At 35.7% G+C, this 24493-nt stretch overlaps 1 protein-coding gene across 1 annotated transcript in view; it reads left to right on the plus strand.

Moving 5' to 3' along the window:
- The window catches only part of CTNNA3 (catenin alpha 3), a 1592500-nt gene that overhangs the window by 423861 nt on the left and 1144146 nt on the right, over positions 1 to 24493 (plus strand). The window contains exon 7 of the mRNA XM_008695933.2: positions 16313 to 16576. Coding sequence (XP_008694155.2) covers positions 16313 to 16576 — 264 coding nt within the window. The remainder of the gene's footprint in view (positions 1 to 16312; positions 16577 to 24493) is intronic.

A 24493-nucleotide genomic window follows, 5' to 3' on the forward strand; every position in this document is an offset into this window, starting at 1 on the left:
CATTGCCAAACAATATTTCATTTGAGTAGCTATACTCCATTTTATTTGTCCATTCATTAATTGGTGGACATTGGGGTTGTTTCTACTCTTTGGCTATCATGAATAATGCTGCTATGAACATTCATGTATAAATATTTATGTGTGTGTGTGTGTGTGTGCGTGTGTGTGTATATATATATATAATTTAGAGAGAGTGTGGGGAAAGGCAGAGGGAGAGAGGGAGAGGGAGAGAGAGAGAGGGAGAGAGAGAGAATCTTAAGCAGGCTTCACCCTCTGTGCAGAACTGAACGTGGGGCTCAGTCTCACAATCCTGAGGTCATGACCTGATCCAAAATCAAGAGTTGGATGCTTAACTGACTGAGCCACCCAGGTGCCTCATATATGAACATATATATATTTTTTGAGTGCTGAGGAGAGAGATTGCTGGGTCATATGGTAACTCTGACTGATACTTTGAGCAACTGCCTGGCTGTTTCCCAAAGTGGATGCACCATTTTACAATCCTATTAAAAATGTGTGAAAGTTCTGCTTTCTCCACATCCTTATCAACACTTGCTATTGTCTGTTTTTTGATCATAAACATCCTAGTGGGGAGAGTATTATTTCATTGTGGTTTTATTTGCATTTCCCTAATGGCTAATGATGTTGAACATTTTTCATGTACTTGTTGGCCATCAGCTTATCTTCTTTAGAAAAATGTCTAATCAGATCCTTTGCCCACTTTTTAAAAAAAGATTTTATTTGCTTATTTGAGAGAGAGAGAGAGAGAGTGAGTGGGAGGGAGAAGGAGAGAGGATTTGAAGCAGACACCATGCTGAGCTCAGAGCCATAGGCAGGGCTCACTGCCATGACTATGGCCAGATCACTTCCCGAGCTGAAACCAAGAGTCGGACACTTAACCGACTGAGCCACCCAGGCACCCCCTCCTTTGCCTACTTTTTAATTCGATTGACTTTTTACTGTTGACTTTTTAATAGTTCTTTATATATTCTAGATGCAAAACCCTGATCACATATATGATTCGCAAAGTTTTTCTACCATCCTGTATGTTGTGCTTTTACTTCCTTGATGGTATCCTTTTTCATTTCTCTTCTTTATGATTTTCTTTTTTAAAAATTTTTATTTAAATTCAATTAATTAACATATAGTGTATTATTAGTTTCAGAGGTAGAGTTCAGTGATTCATCAGTCTTGTATAATACCCAGTACTCATTATATCACATGCCCTCCTTAATGTCTTGATATGGTATTCTTTGATGCAAACAAGTTTTTAGTGGTTTTTATCACGTCCATCTTATATATTTTTCCTCTTATTGTCTGTGCTTTTTTTCTGGTCAAATCTAAGAAATCACTGTCTAATTCAAGGTCATGAGGATTTACTTCTATGGTTTAAGAGTTTTATAGTTTTAGCTCTTATATTAGGAGTTAATTTTTGTGTATGGTATGAGGTAGAGGTCCAAGTTCCTTCTTTTGCATTTAATATCCAGTTGTCCCAGTACTATTTGTTGAAAAGATTATTCTTTCTCCATTGAGTTGTCTTGACACCCTTGTTGAAGATGAATTAACTGTAAATGTATGGGTTTATTTTTGGAGTCTCAGTTCTATTCCTGATCTATTCCTTATGCCAGATTCATACTTTCTTGTAGCTTTTTAGTAAGTTTTGAAATTGCAAAGAGTGAATCTTTCAACTTTGTTTATTTTATTTTTTATTTTTATTTGGGTTGGTTTTCTGGGCCCCCTGAATATTCATATGAATAGGTTCATCTTATCAATCTCTACAAAAAACATGGCTGGCATTTTGATAGGAATTGCACTGAATATATAGTTCAATTTGGAGGAATATTGCCCTCATAAGAATATTAAGTCTTCCAATATATGACATGGAAAGTCTTTCCATTTTTGTAAGTCTTCTCTAATTTATTTTAATGATGTTTTGTAGTTTTCAGTGTAGAAGACTTGTACTTATTTTGTTAAATTAATTACTATTTTATTTTCAATTCTATAAATAGAATTGTTTCCTTAATTTTGTATTCAAATCACTCATTGCAAGTGTATAGATATACAAATCATTTTGTACATTTATAGTGCATCCTGCAACCTTGCTGATTTTGTTGATTAGCTCTAATAGCTTGTGTGTGTGTGTTTGTGTGAATTCCTTAGGATTTTCAGTATACCAGATCATTTTATCTTCAAATAGAGATAGTTTTACATCTTACTTTCCAATCTGGATGCCTTTTATTTATTTGTCTTTCTTAAATTATTGACTAGAATTTCTAGTACAATATTGGATAGAAATGAAAGAGGACATTTTTGTCTTATTCCTGATCATAGAGAGAAAGCATTTGGCTGTGGAGTTTTCATAGATTCACTTTATCAGGTTGAAGAATGTTTTTGTCTTTTTTGACTGAAATTGAAAGTTTCTGAGTGGATATTCCTTATAAATTCAACAGTAAAAAAATGGGAATATAATTTCAACCCACATTGGGGGAACCTTGAGGAACATAGCTGGACAATTAGACCAAGGGTGATGCACTGTCATTTTCCTTGTGTGTTATGGTTTTAAAACAGGTGATACTGAAGTGAACTAGGTCTTCCTAGTAGGATAATTTTTTTTTATACTTAATAGAGGAAGAGTCCTACTTTTATTAACTTATCTTTTAGCCATCCTTGTTTCATGCCTTTAAAAGTGCCATGAATTTGGGTACTGCTCAGGATTTAGTGTGAACTATAGTAACTGTAAATCATTTATGTGGCAGTTGTTTATCTTGGACATGAATGACCATTGCTATAAATGTATAAGATATTTAGTGATGTTTAACATCAAAGGTAGCCTTATGCTTCTTTTGGACTGTGGAAGTCTTTGTGATATATTCAGTCATAAAATCATCTTGCAGGCAATAAAGAAACCAAGAGGTTCTTGCTGACTCTGGTATGCTATATGGAATGCATTTTTGAATGGTTTATTTGTGCATTAGAGGAAAACACCAACCTTCTGGGGATTGTCCACATTCCAGCATCTTGCATCTGTTGTATTTATGACAGAAGCAAGGAAAAAAAAAAAAGAGTATTTAGGAGTATTTAGTCATCTGCTGATTCCATTTGGTGCTAAACACATACTTTTCTCTAGAGTGCAAGAATACTAATTTATTTTATGTACTAGGATGGATTGTAGCCATTCCTAGAGACATGAGTATTTAAATTGGGAAAAGCTAAACACCGAATTCTCTGCATGTAGATGATCCATGCTCGGCATATGCCTTGAATAAGGCAAAATCTTTGTTAACTAGGGATCTGGATTTTAAATACAAGTTACCTTCTGTTAGGAAGGCACATGCAGTTGACCTTTCAACTACAGCCATTATGTTTTGAGTTCAGGAGCTTTCTATATGCATTCTGGTAAGCATGAAATATGACCCAAGTAAAACTCACTAGTAAATCAGAAGATATATAGATGACCCTGTTCTAAAATCTGTTTCTGGAATGAGAGATAAAAGGAAGCAGGAAGTTTTATGCTATCTATCCGTGCCCTTTATCTATTTTTTCAGGAAACTAGACAGATTCCTAGTATTTTATCGCCTGTGTGATAGGATAACTTTTTATATGTGTAATCAGTAAGATGTTCAAACTGTTAATTTCAAGTTTTTAATTTGGGTTGATGTTCATTAATTAAATAAATATGTATCAAGTATCTTTCATGTCACTTAATGGGGCTTATATTCTATAGGAGTAAACAGAAAGTAAACATAAATAACTATGGTATAAAGTATACTAGTGATACATAGTAAGAAGAAGATAAAGCAGGGGAAGAGGATATGACATATCAAGAGTGGAATTGTTGAAACTTTTAGATAGGGTGACAAGAGGAGATCTCATTCAAAAGTTGATTTTTGAGTAAAGACTAAAAGGAAGTGAGAGAATGAGCCAGACATGGATCTAGAAGGGTGCCAGCAACAGATGGCCCAAGGTAGGGACATGACTGGCTTTTTAGGGAAATGCCAAGGAGGTCCATGTGGCTGGATCAGAGTGAGCAAGGAGAGTTGTAGGGATGAGGTCAGAGAGATATGTTGGATGGTTTGAACAAAACAATGACATGATGGCTTTCTAGAGGTGATAAGTCAAATTCTGGTAAAAGTGATAGGATTTACTGACAAACTGGATGTGAGATGAAAGAGAAGTAGGGGATGATGACAAGGTTTTTGGCCTGGACAACTGGAAGAACTGCCATTTACTGAACTGGCGAAGACGGGAGTAGTGGGTTGAGAGGCTCTAACTATCAGGAGCTCAGATTTTAATGTTATGTTTGAGATGGCAAGTGCCTTTAGTGTCATATTTTTTGGTTCTCTTTTACCTGGTGCATTTTCTTTCTTTTTTTTTCTTTTTTAAAGATTTTGTTCATTTATTTGACAGAGAGAGAGAGAGAGAGAGAGCACAAGCAGGGGGAGCAGCAGGCAGAGGGAGACGGTGAAGCAGGCTCCCCGCAGAGCAGAGAGCCCAATGTGGGGCTCGATCCCAGGACATTGGGATCATGACCTGAGCTGAGGCAGATGCTTAACTGACTGAGCCACCCAGGTGCCTCTCTCTGGTGCATTTTCAAGATGCTCATCTGCCTGTGAAACATTTCTTACAACCTATGCTTTTCCTTAAAATTCCTGCAGTAATTCCAATCTATTCCACTAGTTTTAACCCATTTTATTTAACATATTATTATTTAACAATTTCCAGAGAGCAGAGGACTTGAGTGGGTACTTATTTTTACTTTGTATTTGTATTTTCTCATAGCTCTTTGTTCAATTCTACTGTATAAATATGTGATATCTCAGAGTACTCAAAACTTAACAAGATCATTAACCTAAGTTATTTCTGTTTCTTCGGTCAGATGGATCTGATTATTGGTTAATGTAGGAACATTAATTTAACTTTTTGAAAAACATGTCAAATATAGGACATCTTTACCTTCATTCTGCTTAATGTTTTGCTTCCTGCCAGAGAATATAGTTAGAAATCAGATATTTTCCAGGAATAAGCACTGAACAACACACTTGCATGTAAGTGGTTAAAAACTGGTATCATTGGCTTTTTAAATAAGGGCTAGGCCAGTATACTGAAGAATAGTTCATAGACAGATCTAGTTAGCCTAATTGGAAACACAATTAAAGAATATTTCATTCTAGGATGAGTTATCTTAGCTTTTTGTAGTTATGATTTCCTTTTCCAAAATTAGAATTTATATCTCATGGAAAAGTAAATTTCTATGGCAGTAATCTTCAGTGTTTTCTGGTGTCTTTAAAGTGGTGAGAGATAGGGGTGTGTTAGTCGGTTAGGTGGCCAACTGTTGATTTCGGCTCAGGGCATGATCTCAGGGTCCTGGAATGGAACTCTACATTGGGCTTTGCACTCAGTGGGGAGTCTGCTTAAGGATTCTCTCTTTCCCTGTCCCTCTGCTCCTCCCCCTGCTTATACACATTCTCTCTCTCAAATAAATAAATAAATATAAATCTTAAAAAAAAATAAAGTGGTGAGAGGTGTCCTTAATTCATTGGTCACTCTGTGCCAGCTGCCATATGAGGCCTAGGGGGTGAAAGAGGTAAGGCATAGTTTTGACCCCAATAGGAACTCATAATTTTGTGAGAAACAGATGTGTCAATGAATAACTATAGCAAATGCTTATTGTTTAATATATGCTAGATTAGTGCTATGTAAGCACTACTGGAACACATGAGTACATGTCTGGGTGACAGAACATGAGAATCCAAGATATCTTGAGGGATGAGTAGACATTTCCCAAGAGATGTGAGGGGAGACTGGAACATAGCTCAAGGCACTTATAGAACCTTATATGAGTCGGTGTGGCTAGAGAAAAGGGTGCCTGCGAGATAAGTGGTAAAAAGTGAGGCTAGAGAGTGAAGCTGAAGTCAGATCATCCTTGTCTATAATAAAAAATAAGAGTTTTATTTAGTGTGGATTAACAGTCACTTGAAAATTTTAAATTGGGGATTCATGATCATATTTGAATTTTGGAGGGACTCCTCTGATGATACTACAGAGAAAAGATTGTATTGGTCAAAAAGTTTTGTCTCTGATTTCTCTTTCCTCTTTGCATTCACCATCACTTCCTTAGTTATCCCTAATCATTCCTCCTCTAGATTAGTCCTACTAGTGAGGAGGAATATTTAATGAAGGGTACATACTGGAGAAATATTTAATGAATAGAATAATAGACCTTATCTAATGGTGGGGATGAAGTAATGGAAGTGTCAAGGATATTCCTCAGATTTCTTGTTAGCTGGATATTGAGGCTAGTGAGTCAAGAATGTTGGAGGAGAAACATTAGTTGGGGGTGAGGGGAGTGTAAGAAAGGCAATGGGTTCAATTTCCCATATGTTTATTTTGGGACTTAACCTGAGTTATGTATCTGAAGCGCAGAAGAAAGGTAAATACTATCAAATAATGTCAACTTAAACTTAGTATTCACTGTCATCTAAGAAGATAAGGGAGAAACATTTTAAGGAGGGGATATGGCTAATAGTTTGCTATATAGAGAGAAGTCAGTACGAAGATGCTGGAAAAATGTTTGACATTAAATAATTTAACCTCATTTCACCCTCTAAGGTAGGAATTATTATTCCCATTTTTGTAGCTGAAGTAAGGTGAATTATTCTACTCAAAACTTCCTACTATTGGAGTATTTTTCTGTTGGGATTCTAACCCCAAAGTTGAGGCTATTTCTATTATAATGAGACAGACTTCCTGCCCTGGAGTGGCTCAGCATCTGCCTCACTCTCCTTCGCTTATTGTCGGCTCCTCAGGCCCAGGGACATGCATTATCTCTTTCCAGTCTCTTCCAAGGTCAGATACACATATGGTATGAATATAAAACATGGAGAGTGCACTCATAGGATGACGCGAACATCTGTGCCGGTACTTTAGAGCAGAGGTCAGGACTTCTTTTTGTTTGGCCAATTTGGATTTGAATGTTTTTAAACGGGGCAAGTATTCTATGGTGTGTGAGTGCCTCACCACTCTCTGTGGATTGACATTTGGCCTATTCATGCTTCCTGCTTAGAATAAACATCTGAGTTTATAGCCTTATCTTTAGCCTTAGCTTTAAAGTTACACCTTAAAGCAGGTGTTTTCAAGCTTGTTGAATTAACTAAAAGCCAAACAGTTCCCCCCCATGGGAAAAGCAACCATTAAGCTATCATTACTAAGATGCTATATTTAGAATGTTTCCTTTATCAAAGGTAGGTTGAAATAGTTAAGATGATAGTTTTACTCTTTCTCCATTATATCTGACTTATATTTTTGAACAATCTAAATGACCATATGGATCACACTTTAATTTCTATTGTTATGTTTTTGGCCCTGAGGGTTCTTTTTTTAAATCAGTCTTGTACTGAAACTGAATTAAGGAATGTGTTTCTAATCTGAGGTGTATTACATATGATAATTATTCATCAGGAAGATATGCCTGAAATATGTACTCTCTGTTGGGCCACCGCAGAGCTGTAGGGCTGTAGGAAAGTCCTTTGACAGACATTGGGAGCAGATGATGAAACTACTGACAGCAAATAAAAATAGTGTTGGTTAGAAGGAAAAATAAGATGAAAACAGAGAGGGAGGCAAACCATAAGAGACGTCTAACTTGAGGAAACAAACTGAGGGTTGCTGGAGGTGGGTGGGGAATGGGGTAACTGGGTGATGGGTATTAAGGAGGGCACTTGAGTGTTATATGCAACTGATGAATCAAATTCTATCCCTGAAATTAATAATAAGTATATGTTAAGTAAATTGAATTTAAATAATAATAAGAGTGTTAAGACAGAAGCCAGTCTTGAATCCTATTCATAGCTGGGCCATTAAATGAAAAATGACTAGAGTGTGTTTGCATGTAGGAAGCATTATAGCTGTTTAGTAAATGTTGGCTTTCTTAAAAACAATCATCACTACCACTTTTTATTAATCTTGTGTGCCTTTGGACAAATGTCCTTTTCCTGTTTTTAACATTTAGTGATAATAACACTTTTTTCCTCATGGAATTCTTTATGAGAAGATGACTAGAAACTTATTAAACACGATAAACCACTACATGAATGTAAGTCATTATTAGGAATTTGGATCAACATCCCTGGGTTTGAATTCCATTTGTACTAAGTTATGCTATGTTTGAAAAATGGTGGTCTGTCTCCCACAAGTGAGTCACAGAAACTTAAATAAGAAGAAATTGTAAGGAAAATGATATTTTTGATCTTTGACTAGGTGTTAAAATCTAACTTAACTCTCATGGATGCTAATAAATCTGTATTTTAGGGGAAAAGTTTTCTGACATAGATATTTGAATCTTGTTAGATTAAGTGATGAAATATATGCACGAATGGAAGGGAAATGTGAAATACAACTGGATTTTGTTTAGCTCATTATTTTTCTGCTTTTCTGTTTACTCCTTTTACTTTAATCATATGGTAGATGACTTTCGATACAATTTATTTTTTAGTTATAAACGAGGCAAATAATAGATGTAATATATAGTGCATTTGTTTCAGATAGATAGAAAATTAACATAGTGCATTTCTGAACTTTATATATACATTTTCTTGACTGACATGGTGGCCTGCATTAGAATTAAGTAATAATGTTTTCCTAGAAGGTATCTAGGAGTTATTAATATTCACTTTTGTGTATTTCATCTACCCAAAGTAAGCATTAATGGCCCAGAATTCATAACTTGGGGGATATCTTAATGCTATTATTATATGGTTTCTCATTTTTCTATTTTAATTTGAAGAATTCTTTTATTTTCTCCCGTATTGTATTTGTCCTATTAATATAAGGTGGAAAATGAGACATAAGAATAGAAAAGCAGTAAAGTCCTCTTTCTGTTGCTTAATAATGTTTTGATTGTAAAATCTTGCACTTTTCAATCTTTATTTTTTTCTTAAAACTCTTATTATCTCTGTATTCTACTCTTATTTTACCATCTTATATCCTCAGTTCAGTTAAGGCTAAGTATTCCACTTCCTAATTTATGTTGGAGAAAAACATTTAAATTAGCAGGTGTTTGCACTATTTTGTTTTCTGATAGAGCACGAAGCTGCCTAGTGACCAGTGAAGCAGTTAGCAGGCAGCATCTTGGCAGAGGGAAGACTAGGGATAGAAGCCAACTAAGAATGGAATCCAAATAGCAAAGTATCCATGGGCTTTTCTGCTGCACATCTTCTTAGTCTTAAGAAAACAAAAATGTTCTTCATAAGCCTTCCCTCCCCTACCAGAGTGGTTTTGTCAGTTCCAGAAACTTCATTTAAACACCTGGAAGAGAAACTCAATAATTTGCATGTAGTTCTGCTTTGTTGAGCAGAATACCTGCTGAGCTTCCACTTGGGCAGGGATGTAGCTTAGTAAATTCTCTCTGATCCTCTGAAATGAGGGTTCAAGGGTGCAAGGAATCAATTGCTGTGAAAATCCTTTAGCTTTCCCTTTCCAATGGCCAGGCTTTGGGACCTTTCTTTTCTTATTTTTATTTTTCAGACACTTAGTTTTTTTCTTTTCTTTTTAAATAAAAGCCCTCAAAGTGGGTAGAAGATGTTTGCAAATGGACTACATATCCAATTTGCTCATCCTTCCCTTAATATCATGGAAAATGCTATACCAGGGCAAGTCCATAGCTTATTTATATCAGAGTCCTTTGCCAAGAGAAGTCACAAATTGAATGTTTGCTTTGCTTTACTAATTTTTTTGTTTTGCTTGATTTTATATAAATGTTTTAATTGAAGTATAAGATACATTCAGAAATATGCATACCTCGTGAGCAGAGTTTAGTGAATTTTTTCCAAGCTAAACACACCCATATAACCAATACTCAGAACAAAAAGAAAATTACCAGAATCCAGAAGGATCCCTATGCCATTTCCAATCTCTAATTTTCAACAGTAACTACTATTCTGACTTCTAAGAGCATAGATTAGTTTAGCCTGAGTTTGAATTTTATGTAGACGGTGGCATCAAACAATATGCACTCTTTTGTTGTATCTTTTTTTCCCCATATTTCATATTGTTGCATGTAGCTGTATTTTGTTCATTCTCATTACTTTGGGTTGTTTCCTGTGGGGGCTATTTTGAAGAATGCTTCTAGGAACGCTTTGGCATATGTCTTTTAAAGAACATATGAACATATTTCTATATGTGTATATCCTCTCCTAGGACTGGAATAGCTGGGTCATGAGGTATATATATGTTCAGCTTTAGTTGGTACAGTTTTCCAAAGTAGTTGTACCAATGGCTTCACTAAAATTTAATGTTAAGGTAGGTACAGTTTAATTTTATTCATTAGTTTCCTGTGACATTGTGATGCATAAATTTATTTAAACTCTCTGGATTATGTATATTCCACAAAATTTATTTCTTGGAGTGATTAAACACACAGTTTCTTACCCCTTCTGAATTTAACTTCCTATTACTTATTTCTTATTCATTTGTCCATTTGTTTCTTAAAAAATGTGTTATGCTCATAACATGTACCATATTCTAATAGATTGTGAGATACAAAATAAGTAAGCTATAATGCTTGCCTTCAAGGGAATTATAATGAAGTGAGGGAGACAGTACAATGAGCAGATATATTTTTAATTTATTTCACTGAAATCTAAAAAGCTACTTCCTCCATCTATTGTTTCTAGATTTTGTAAAGAAGTCCATTAACAACTTGTCAAATTCATTCATGATTTCTAGATTTTTTTTAAATCATGTGTCCTCCAATACAAATTTTCTTTTTGCAAGGTGAACAGATCCCATATTTTTAACACCTTGATATGAAGTGATCCTGCCTTTTCAAATTGCTTTAAAAAAACTACTTAAATTATTTTTTCTTCAAGTATGGTGACTGTAGTTATCAATAGTAATTCAGGTTTTAGGCTTCATGTGTGTATGTGTTTTTTGCTTGTTTTTTTTTTTTTTTTTTTTTTTTTTTTTTTTTTTTTTTTTTTTTTTTTTGAGAGTTCAGTATTTTCTGATATCTTTCTTAGTGATTTACAATATATATTTGGCCTTTTGGACTAACACATACAATTATCAGGTTTACCTCCTCAAGAAACAATTTATGATTACTCCCAGGTTCTCTGTATTATAACATTCATTCTGGGTGAAGACCCTGTAGCCTTCATATCCATGGCTTTGCCTCCCAATTATGAGCTGGTGATTCATAGATCTCTATTTCTAGCCTAGACTCTCTGAATTCTAGGTCCATGTATAGTATATTTTCATTTGGATATTGTGCTGGCATCTAGCAGATAACAAAATGTATTTCACCTTTATTTTCCAAACACATTATCATTCTGTATTCCCCATCTTGGTGAATGCATCACACTATGTACACAATTGCTGAAAAAGTTTTAGGGACACTTCTAAATACCTCCTCTCCCCTCCCCCATTTAATATTACAAAGTCTTACCATTTTTACTTTCTGGATTTTCTTGGATCCATCCTACTACCACCTAGCAATAGTGTTCAGTGTTCAGGCACTCATTGTCTCTTGCCTGAATTATTGCCTAGTCTCCTGACTGCAATTCCATTCTCTCTAATCAACTAAAAGTTCACAGTTAGAGTAATCTTTGAAAATACACATCCGAGCTTGCTGCTCTTGCAGTTCTTTAGCATGGCATGTGAGGAATCTCCCACTTACCTTTCTACCTGGATTCATCACCATTCCTGCTCAGATTTCCTGTACTTGTCATGCCACCTACAGTGGCCTGCATGCTCTTTACTGTCTCATGCCTCAGGCCTTTGCACATGCTGTTTTCTTTACTTGTTGTTCTGTTCTACACATTGATAACTTCTACTCACTGTTTTAAAGTTGCCTCTGATAAATTTTCTTTGATCCCCTCAAGCCGAGTGACTTTCCTCTATGCTATGAATAACTCTATTTTAGCTCCCATATAAATTTGTCTCCCTTTCTGATCTGTAAGTTCTTTATCTTTGCATTCTTTTTTTTTTTTTAAGATTTATTTATTTATTTTAGAGAGACAGTGAGCATGCACAAACGGGGAGGGTCAGAGAGAGAATCTCAAGCAGGCTCCTGGCTAAGAGTGGAGCTGACAAAGGTACTCCATCTCACGACCCTGAGGTCACGACCTGGGCTGAAACCAAGAGTCAGACACTTCACGACTGAGCCACCCAGGTTCCCTTTTATCTCTGTGTTCTTAACATTAGTGCATTGCCTGATCTATAGAAGGTCTCAAAAGTATTTATTGAATGAATGGTTGAATTAATTAACTGATAGCTTAGAGCCCTCCATTTTTATACTTTGTGATCTTTAAAATCCCTAAATATATTTTGTTCTCTTGCCAGGGTTAAAACTCATATGTTGCTTCTCTACCCACTTGCACAGACTTGTAAGGTCTTTTTTAATCCCATCTGTGTGTTTCTGCATCAGCTGGAAGCATTTAATGTCTCCTAAACTTGGAAATCTCATGTGAGCTTTTTCTTCTGGAGCATTTAAAAAAAGATATTAAAAAAGTATCAATTCCCAAGGAGCTGAATTCTTTAGACTTCTCTGTCCAGAGAAATCCCTAATTGACCCTATCATTTAATTCCTGTTTTGACCTGATTTAAAATTTTACGATAAATCAACAGCCTTGGAACCTTTGAACCCATGATATCATCAGTTAAAACAAAATAACCACAGTCACCACCACAACTTTTTGTTTAGAAGGATGGCATTCATTAGTTCCCCTTTTATCCGGGTGCCTATTTCTTACATTAAATTTATCCTTTGGGATGTCCTTCAGGAGAAATGGTCTTGCCTTCTCAATTTCCTTTACTTAAATTCTGTAACATGCCTTTCTTTCCCCCACCTGCTGCCATATTATGTTATTTTTGTTATGTTCACTGAATCCATCCTTTTTCACAGATTTATCAGCTTGTTATTCAGGCTATCAGTGCACATTAAGGATTTAATTGCTTTGGGCAGAGATAACAAAGCATAGGTTCAAAATCCAAAATATATTATAATTTTTTAAAAAGATTTTATTTATTTATTTATTAGAGTGAGCGAGCGAGCGAGAGAGCACAAGTGAAGGCAGGGGTAGGGGCAGAGGGAGAGGGAGAAGCAGACTCCTCGCTGAGCAGAGAGTCCAAAATGGGTCTCCATCCTAGCACTCTGGGATCATGACCTGAGCTGAAAGCAGACGCTTAACCGACTGAGCCATGTGGGTGCCCCTAGAATTTTTTTTTTTTTAATTCCAAAGTTCCTACAGCATTAAAGTTACCACAATTAACAGTGAGATATACACAGCCATCATCAGAGTAAAAGAGCTAATATTTTAAACCTTATCTTTGTAGTAATGTATATTCACAAACATTCACCTTTCAGAAACTACCTAAACATTGACCTTGCCATTCTAAATAGAGCACTGTAATGCATAGGTCACTTCAGAGGGTATTATGTAATTAGTTTTGATTATACTCTATTATGCAGAGAATTTTCTTCAGCTCCTTCTGAATATTTATACTTTTTATCATTATGCCTCTGAGGAGTGTGAAGCCTATCTAAACATTCAATTATATTTCCTCCAAATCACACTGAGATAAATGTAGGTAGTGCTCTAAAATGGTGGGAAATATGAAAATCACCAAGAGTATCACAGGACAAAAACAGTACACCAAGTTTGATAAATTTTAGGAAGACAATTTTAGGAATATTTTAGGAAGAATAATTGTGTACTCTTTCCATAGTTCTCTAGTATTTTTCAAGTACATTCCTTTTCTGATGTGCTACTTACTCCATCTCATGAGAGCATTGGCAGAAGTATCATTACCCCATTTTTACAGATGGAAAAGCATTCACTGAAAGAGTTGAAGACTTACCCTGATCAGAGTGCTAATGACAGAGCTGGAACTAGAACCTAGACCAGAAATATAAGGGGGAAATCATAGCAAGCCAAGCAAACTACAGAGTATCTTGTCTTGGGTAATTAGTGAGTACAAACAGTGAGTTGAGAGCTACTTCTAACTGTCCTCCCTACATCTTGTAAAGAAGTTAATCTCCCCTAAAGCCTGCATGAAGTCACAGACAGCCTTTATTTTCAGAAAGGAAGGAGCTAAAAATACAGTAGCACAGCCATTTATTAACCTCAAGCAACATTATCCTGAGGTAGCAGAGTGTTATGAAAAATGCATGGGATTTGCAATCAGAAGACTTAGGTTTAGATCTCAGTTATTTTGCCAGCTTCTTAATCTCCTTACACTAAATACCTATTTAGTTAAAATGGGGCTAATAATGCTAATAACATGAGCCTTACTGCCTCAAAGGGTATTGTGATGATCAATAAGATACTATCTAGAAGCACTTTTTAAACTATGTCATTATATAAGTACAAGTCCTCATCCCTGTATAGTAGCAAATAAAGGAAATCCTTCCTGTATAGGAAAGACTGTAGCATAGTTGTTAACATCATGGCTTAGCAGTCACACTGACTTGGGTTACAATACAAGAAATGCCACCTTCTAGCTCTGTAACTTGGCTCAGGACCTTAGTCTGTCTAAAACTCAGTTTTCTTACCTTTAACATGGAGGGGAGTTTAATATCTTTCATGAGGTTTTATAAAGATTATATAAGATATTATATGTGGAATACATAAGCTATTGTTAAGCTCTCTTGAATTAGTTTTCTTTAAGATGAAATTTTAGTTTATATTAATAATTTTAGATTTCCAGAAAAGTTGTAAAGGTAGTATGGGGAATTCTTATCTACCTTTCTTCTGGTTTCCTCTGTTGTTAAAATCTTGCATTTGCCACTTATGAACAAACAAACATTGATGTATTACTATTAACTAAACTACAGGTTTTATTTGGACTTCACCAATCTTTCTATGAATGCCTTCTTTCTGTTCCAGGATCCAGTCCAGGGTACCACATTGTATTTTGTTGTCATGTCTCCCCTATCTCCTTTGGTCTGTGACAGTTTATCAGTCTCCTTCTTTTACATGACCTTAACAGTCTTGAGGAATATTGTCCAGGTATCATATAGGATGTTCCCCAATATGGTTTTCCTTGTTTTTCTCATGATTAGATTGGGGTTGTGGACTTTTGAGAGAATAGCAGAGAGGTGAAGTGCTGTTTTTGTCACAGTGTGTCAAGGGCTACATGATACCCATGTGACATCACTGATGATGTTAACCTTTATCACTTGGCTAATGTAGTGTTTGCCAGGTCTTTCCACGGTATTTTGAGCTCGTTTTGATCAGCTATCACTTATATCAGACTTTCTTTTCCCTGTCTTCCCACTGTTTGGAATGCTTTTCATTTATATTTACTGCAAATGTCATATTCAGAAATATCTTTTCTGACCATACAAACTAAAGCTGTCTCTGTGGCATTTCACTTTTGTGTTTTCTTCACAGCATTTATCATTGCCTGAAATTGTCCTGTGTATTTGTTTACCTAGTTTATTGTTTGTTGATAATCCCCCACCCCCTCAAACAGGAACATAAGCTTCAGGAGAACAGGATCGTTGTAGGATTGTTCACATCTGTACACTTGGCGTCTAGCACAGGGCTAGCATATGCTGAGTGCTCGATAACTATTTTTTGAATAAATGTCAAAGAAAGAAAGATTCAGAATTAAATTATTATTAAGTATTTCTGAAAAAGAGTGGAAAATAGCTGAATGGTAGGAGGTTCAATTTAATATTCTTAACTGAATCGGTTTAGTTTTAATGAAAAGGTTAAATGCAATCATAAGCATCTATGAAATAGGTAATCAAATCCTTATAATTCAGGCTCTCTTATAATGCACTTAATAATGTGAATGTCAGAATATTTTTCTGACTTATAAGCAAGATATGACTGACAAATGTAAGATCTACTTAGTTATTACACATCTGCACCATTGTGACCTTTATTTGCTAATTGGCTCAGCTTTCCTATTGTAGAACTTTTTTTTTTTTTTTTAAACATTTTATCTATTTATTTAACAGAGAGACAGCCAGTGAGAGAGGGAACACAGGCAGGGGGAGTGGGCGAGGAAGAAGCAGGCTCCCAGTGGAGAAGCCAGATGCGGAGCTCGATCCCAGAATGCCCGGATCAGGCCCTGAGCCGAAGGCAGACGCTTATCGACTGAGCTACCCAGGCGCCCCTCCTATTGTAGAACTTATTAACAGAATCTGGAGTGTAGAAATAATTGATGCCCTTGATTTTATCTTATACCGGACTTCTTAGCTTCTATTATCTTTTCATTTATATTGACAGAAAAGTGGAGCTTTTTTGTGTAAATCTTTCTTTTATAACCCATTGTAAAGAAGCTCTCCTCTTATGTGTTTCTTTAGGACTTAAAATCTCCAAATCAAAGGGATGAAATCGCAGGGGCCCGGGCCTCACTGAAGGAGAACTCCCCCCTCTTGCATTCAATTTGCTCAGCTTGTTTGGAACATTCTGATGTTGCTTCCCTCAAAGCCAGCAAGGACACAGTTTGTGAAGAAATTCACAATGCTCTCAATGTAATTTCAAATGCTTCACAAGGGATCCAGAATATGCTTGCCCCACCAGAATCTAAGGCAGCAACACTGGGAAGTGCCCTTGATGAGCTTGAGGTAAGTGGAGAGAAAGGTAAAGTGTGATTTGCTGTGTCTCAATATGAAAATAAACAGACATGGGTTTTCAGATCGGAGTTTAGACTATGAGTAAATAAAAATCCTGTTACTTAATCAGTCTCCATCATTGCCTTGTGTCTTCCAATGAATTGGTTAGCAGGAAAATATTCTATCAGTAGACTTCTGGTTCCTTTACTTTTCTTCCAAGGAAGTCGATGAATTTAAAGTGGGATTGTTGATTAGATTGAAATGATGATTTTAGTTTACATCGTTCAATATATGAAGTGTAGGATTTATCCATTCCACAAATACTTATCATTTTCTCTGTTCTTTGTGCTTGGGATAAAATTGAGCACTGCCCCCATGAAGCTTATGTTCTAACAGAGGAATATAGGCAAAAGACAAAAACAATGAACATTGTAGATAAGTAAATTGTATAGAATGTTACATTGAGAAAGTAAGATGACTTGGAGGCTTGAAGGAGATTAGATAATCGGGCAGGTGGAGATCTAGAATGAAGGTTTGAAAGCATGTCCCATTGTTTAAGGAACAGCACAGAAGGCAGGGTGCCTTAGTGGGGAGAGTAAGAGAATGAGTCAGAGCTGAACTGAGGAGAACCAGTGGGGCCAGTTATGGAGGACTCTGTGGGCTTTTAGGGGCTCTGGCTTTTCCTTCAAGTTAAATGGGATCCATTGTAAGGTTTTAAGCAGAGGTATGACACTTGAGTCTTAAAAGGAATATATTGGCTGCCTGTAGAGTATAGACTGAAGGGGAACAAAAGGAGAAGCTGAAAAACCAGGCAGAAAGCTATTATAGTAATATAGGTTCCATCCTTATATTTTATTTTATTTTATTTTATTTTATTTTATTTTATTTATTTTATTATTTTATTTTATTTTATTTTATTTTATTTTATTTTATTTTATTTTATTTTATTTTATTTTATTTTATTTTAGGCAGACGCTTAACCGCTGTGCCACCTAGGCGCCCCACAAGACGTTATTTTATATAGTCATTCATTTAGCTTTAGCTACGTATATTTCCTTTCTGCTGTTTTTAGGTCCTATCTGTATCTTGGGCTGCTTTCCTTTTACCTGAAGAATTTACTTCCTTATATTTTATTTTATTTTATTTTATTTTATTTTATTTATTTTATTATTTTATTTTTTTTAAAGATTTTATTTATTTATTTGACAGAGATAGAGACAGCCAGCGAGAGAGGGAACACAAGCAGGGGGAGTGGGAGAGGAAGAAGCAGGCTCATAGCGGAGGAGCCTGATGTGGGGCTCCATCCCATAACGTCGGGACCACGCCCTGAGCCGAAGGCAGATGCTTAACTGCTGTGCCACCCAGGCGCCCCCATCCTTATATTTTATGTGCATCACCTCATTCCACCTCACACCAGGGTGGCATTAGTGAATATTAAGGCTTAATTTTTTAAGTGAAGCCAACCGAATTTGACAGAACGGATGTGGGATGTGAGAGAAAGGGAGGAGTCATAGCTGATCTTGTAGGCTAGGTCGTCCAAAAGCACACACTGAACAGTGCTGGGGTTACAAAGTGTTATTAGGAATTAATACGTGTGAAGGGAAGAGGGAGGGAGTAGGATTGAGCCGGAAGAAGTCTACCTGTAAGCCAGATCCACAAAGCCTAGACCAGTCAGCAGAGAGCTCTAGAAGTAGGAGAGCCCTCTAGTGTACCTTGTCAGGCAGAAAAGCCAGGCTTTTTTTTGGGGGGGGGGGGCTCTGTCAGTCACTAGATGTAGGACATACTGCCTGGCAAGGCTATGTATGACTTCCAGGCACAGGGAAGAGGGAGTAACCCCTTGCAACTGAGGCAGACCCTATAGGAACTGACTGTTGGGGGCCATCTGCTGGCCTCACTCCCCACAGCTGAGCAGTAAGTCCTACTTGAAAGGGAGATATGGACAGTACACCTCTGTGTCTACGAGATAATGACAAGGTTTTGTGTTTTTGTTTTGTGTGTGTGTGTGTGTGTGTGTGTGTGTGTGTGTTTTCCTTTAGCAAATGGATGGGTAGAGTTTTCATCAACCATGATAGGGAACACTGTGGGTGAAGTCAGTTTTGAGAGGAAGATCAGAAACTAATTTTCAACATGTTGAGTTTGAGATATTTATCAGACATTCAAGGTTGATGTCAAAGATAATTAGCTATGCAAGTCAGACGTGCAGTTGTTCAATAGGAGGCAACATAGTGTAGTGTTTAAAGATAAGGGCATTAGATCTCTTTATGCCAGGGTTCCTATCTTAGTCATGGCACTTGTTAGGATAAGTAATTTAATACTCAGTTTTCTCACCTCTAAAATGAGAATAATAATAGGGCCTATATCATAGTGTTGTCAGAATCAGTGAATTAATAATACATGTAAAATGCTTAGAACAATGACTGACACATAATAAGTTCTCAATAAATTTTAGCTCTCCTTATCATTGGTGGAGATGACTATTTGGAGGCAGATTCTTCCCTAATGAAATCAATGCAATTAAAATTACTCAAGTTTTATTGGTAACTTAAAAAATAAACTAAATACATATAATTCCTATATTGTTCATAACATTATTACTTTCATGATAACATATCATGAAAATCTAATTCATTTAAATTTGAAGTAACCTTTATATTTTTCCTTTAGATACATGTCTTTAAACGGATGCCTTTATTTCTAATCTATCATTATTAAATTCCTTATTATTGGAACCCATGCAAAAATTTATTAAGTTCCTAATTATTAGCATCTATGTGAAAGTTCTAGAGACTAAGTTAGATAAGTAGTGGTAACTCTTAAATGGTACCCATAGTAAGATTGAAAATTCCTTGTGGGCAAGATTGTGTTTCTTAGTAATTTGATACCAGTGATTCTAGCAGAATGTTAGGTCTCCCATACATTAATATGTAACATTTCTTGATAGCTAAATAGTTAACATGAATGTATTACTTAATTATTCCAGTGTCTTTATAAGATAAATACTTTTGTTTTACAGAATAAAACAAAACTGAGACTTAGATAAGTTATAAAACTTGCTCAAATCAGAAAGCTAGTGAGTGGTAGTATCCAGGAAGTGATCTAGTCTGATTCCAGAAGGTATTTCTGAGTTCTGTGCTATATTGAATTCTCACAAATACAACTTAATGTGCTTAATTTATGCTAAGATTCTTAGTCTGTATGAACCATCAGAGAAATTATAAATATAACCAAAAACCTGGGTCATTTAAGTAGAACTAGTCTGTGTTTGGAGTGTGGCTAATATGGTGAGGTGAAATTTGTTAAAGTGGACAGATAGGATTATATGTAACATTTTTCATAGTACTAAACAGAATCGTGTCAGGGGATAAGATGTCCAGACACTCATTCTATATTCTTAGGATTATAGAAGAAGACAGAAGGTTTCCTAACAAATTGGTTAGGGTTAGGCCCTAGGAGCCCGGCAGGCCTGATTTCCAAATTGTTCCTTTTTTTGGGACTTCTCCTTTCTCACTTTAATTGAAAGTGGCTGCTACAGGCAAAATAAGGGAATGGTTAGAGAGAAGGCGAACGTGTGTGTGTGTGTGTGTGTGTGTGTGTGTGTGTGTGTGTGTGTGTGTGTGTAGCACTGATGGGAATGTAATGGGCACAGTATTGGAGTCTTCCCTTTCTCAAGTTAAGTGGCTGACTCACTTCTGAACAAGGCAGGAGGGAGTCCTAAAGATATTTCCAGAAATCTTAATGCTGTCTTAACAACCTTTGAAATCAGTTCTCAGTAAAAGCTAAGGATGCTCAAACCAGTACAAAATGCCTGAATTTATATATATATGTTACAAATAGTTGCTGAGGCTGTCTGAACTAGATAAAGCAGAATTTATTGAGCATTTAGTTTTTTTAAATGGTTTTGTAAATTAAATGGTTGCATTTTTCTTTATTTACAGGAAGCTGTATTGGTAAAGGATCCAAAATAACCTTTGCTCTGTCTTGCTTCTGCAAATATAATACTATGAAATAAACTGATGTAGTAAATACTCTGTTGGGAGTAAGTCTCATTAAATGTTTATAGTGTGGAAATGTAGCAGAGTGCTTATTCAACAACTACCATGCTGAAGCTTTGTTAAATCTTTCATTCTGGTCCATGGCTGGTTGTGGATATGGAATCTGAGATTTATTGGTAAAGGAGAAAATAGAAGTTGAATTAGAACACTATACAAGCTAAACTGATTGATTTATTGGAGAGCCTAATGTGAATTATAGGGTGTTCGTTTTGCATTTGTGACTGAGTGATAGTTGAGAAGTGTCAAATTATAGATTAACAGAATTTTGAAAATACCTTTAAGCAAGAAACTTTGCCAGTGAAAATTGCTTTGAAACTCCAAGTCCATTAACACATATTTTCTCTTGTGCAGTGGGATAAAGTAGCTTTTGTAATCATGGTCTGTAAGAATTATACAGATCCTCATGTGATTTGAAGATGATAAAACAAAGTTCTTTTAGTGTTTTCATTTTCAAAGAACTATCACATTTATTTTCTTATTTTTAGATATTCATTTATGTATCATCATTCATATATTTCTTTATTCCCTATTGTATTCCCAAGACCTAGAGCAATGCCCTCCCTGTACATCGTAAGTGTGAGGTGATTATCAGTGAATTGAAGGAAGGAAGCAAGGAAGGGGGGGAGGAAAGGAAAGAATGCAGGTAGCAATGCTGTATGTCATTTTGTGATTTGGATTGAAGAGCATTTTCCCCTTACTCCTTTTTTTCCCTCTCCTTTCTCCAACCACAGATATTGAAATTATGATACTAAATATAAATATGCTTAATAAACATTATTCACTTATTTACTAAGTTTGGAGATATGGTGAAGGAACAAAAGACAATCAAAATTGACCAGGCAGAGCTATCTAAAATGAAAAACATAATCGTGAAAAATTCAATGGTTAGGCACGACAGGAGATTAGATAATTAATGATCTGAGAGATAGATTTGAAGAAGTTCTTTATAATGCACCACAGAGACAAAAAAATAAAAATAGTTTTTAAAACAGTTAAGATACATGGAAGATGTATGACAAGTTTTAACAAATATTCTCGGTGCGCCTGGGTGGCTCGGTCGTTAAGTGTCTGCCTTCGGCTCAGGGCGTTATCCCAGCATTCTGGAATCGAGCCCCACATTGGGCTCCTCCGCTGGGAGCCTGCTTCTTCCTCTCCCACTCCCTCTGCTTGTGTTCCCTCTCTCTCTGGCTGTCTCTCTCTCCGTCAAATAAATAAATAAAATCTTAAAAAAAAGATTCTCTTTAAAAAATAAAATAAAATAAAATAAAATAAAATAAAATAAAATAAAATAATATAAAATATTCTAATACAAGATCCAGAAGAGAGGAAAGTGTAAAAAAAGATACTAAGAATTTCCTAGGATTGATGGAAGGTACCAACCTTCATAGCTAAGAATCCCAATAATTCTCAAGCAAGATATATAAAATGAAATCCACATTTACACATATTGTAGTGAAGCTGAAGAACACCAAAACCAAAAAGAATATTTCTAAAAGAAAAGGAGAGCTCTATTCTCAGCCAAATGGCAGAATAGAAGGCTCTTGACTTTCCCTCTACCCACAAACACACTGAATAAACAACCACACGTGGATCAATTACCTCTGAGAGAAATCCAGAAATTAGTGGAGAGATTCCTGTACATTGAACAACTGAGAAAATACACGAAAATAGGTAGGAAAAGCTGAGATACACTTTCAGTATAAACTCCACCTCTAACACAGCACCATATAAATGAGATGGAACCCCCATTTCCCAGCTTCTCCTTGAGGAGCAAAGTTTATGTTTTTATTTTGATTGTTGAAGTATAATTGACATACAATATATTACTAGTTTCAGGTATACAGTATAGGTATCAGTGCTCACCATGATAAATGTGGTCACCATCTGTCTGCATACAGTGTATGCTGTAATACATTGTAATACAGTACTGTTGACTATATTCCCTATGCTGTACTTTTTATCTCTATGACTTATTTTTTTATATAAATAAAAAATTGCACCCCTCCATCCTCTTTGTCTATTTTGCTCATCCCCTCACCTATCTCACCTCTGGCAACAACCAGTTTGTTCTCTGTATTTAAAATATGGGGTGTTTTTTTTGAAGACTTTATTTTTTATTTATTTGACAGAGAGACAGCCAGTGAGAGAGGGAACACAAGCAGGGGGAGTGGGAGAGGAAGAAGCAGGCTCCCAGCAGAGCAGGGAGCCCGATGAGGGGCTCGATCACAGGACCCTGGGATCACGCCCTGAAACAAAGGCAGACACTTAACGACTGAGCCACCCAGGTGCTCCTAAAATATGGTTTTTTGGTTTCTTTTTCGCTTATTTGTTTTATTTTGTAGATTCCACATATAAGTGAAATCATATGGCATTTGTCGTTCCTGTTTGAATTATTTCACTGAGCATAATACCCTCTAAGTCCATCCAAGTTGTTGCAAATGGCAATATTTCATCCTTTTATATGGCCATATAATATTTCATCATCGAAATATAACATTTCTACTTTATCCATTCATTTATCGGTGGACATTTGGGTTGCCTCCATAGTTTTAACTATTGTAAATAATGCTGCAATGAACATAGGCATGCATATTTCTTTTTGAATTAGAATTTTTGTTTTTTTTTGGAGAAAATAACCAGTAGGAAAATTAATGGACTATATGGTAGTTCTATTTTTAATTTTTGAGGAAACTCCATATTGTTTTTCACAATGGTTGCACCAATTTTATTTTTTTATATAGTGCATGGAGGGGTCCTTTTTCTCCATATTCTTGACAACACTTATTTCCTGTCTTTGTGATACTAGTCATTGTGACTGGTGTGAGGTGATACCTCATAGTAGTTTTGATTTGCATTTCCCTGGTGGAAAAGCATTTTATTTTGGTGTAGTCCCAAAAGTTGATTTTTGCTTTTGTTTCCCTTGCCTGAGGAGACATATCCATAAATAGGTTGTTAAGGCCAATGTCGACTACTTCTTATGTTTTCTTTTAGGAGTTTTATGGTTTTACATCTCCCATTTAAGTCTTTAATATATTTTGAGTTTGTGTATGGTGTAATAAAGTAGTCCAGTGTCATTCTTTTGCATGTAGCTGTCCAGTTTTCCCATCGCCATTTATTGAACAGATTGTCTTTTTCCCTATATTGTATTTTGCCTCCTTTGTCACAGGTTAATTGACCATTTGGTGTGATTTATTTCTAGGCTTTTTATATCATTCTATTGATCTATGTGTCTTTTTTTTTTTTTTTTTTGCCAGTACCATTTTGTTTTGATTAGTATAGCTTTGTAGTATATTTGGAAATCTGAGATTGTGATACCTGCAGCTTTGTTCTTTCTCAAGATTGCTTTGGTTATTTGAGGTTTTTTGTGGTTCAGTACAAATTTTAGTATTTTTTGTTCTAGTTCTGTGAAAGTTGCTATTGGCATTTTGATAGGGATTGCATTGAATCTGTAGATTGCTTTGGGTAGTATGGACATTTTAACAATGTTAATTCTTCCAGTCCATGAAACGTGGAATATCTTTTCATTTGTTCGTGTCATCTTCACTTTCTTACATTAATGTCTTACAGTTTTCAGAGTATAGGTTTTTCACCTTTGGTTAAATTTAGTGTTAGGTATTTTATTCTTTTTTGGTGCATTTCTATATGGGATTGTTTTCTTAATTTCTCTTTCTGCTACTTTGTTGTTAGTGTATAGAAATGCAGTAGATTTCTGTATATTAATTTTGTATCCGGAAACTTTACTGAATTCTTTTACTAGTTCTGATAGTTTTTTGGTGGAGTCTTTGAAGTTTTCCATACATGGTGTCATGTTATCTGAAATAGTGACAGTTTTACTTCTTCCTTATCAATTTGGATGCCTTTCATTTTCTTTTCCTTT

This window comes from Ursus maritimus, unplaced genomic scaffold (genome assembly GCF_017311325.1).
Source record: "Ursus maritimus isolate PB19 unplaced genomic scaffold, ASM1731132v1 scaffold_7, whole genome shotgun sequence".
Lineage (NCBI taxonomy): Eukaryota > Metazoa > Chordata > Mammalia > Carnivora > Ursidae > Ursus > Ursus maritimus.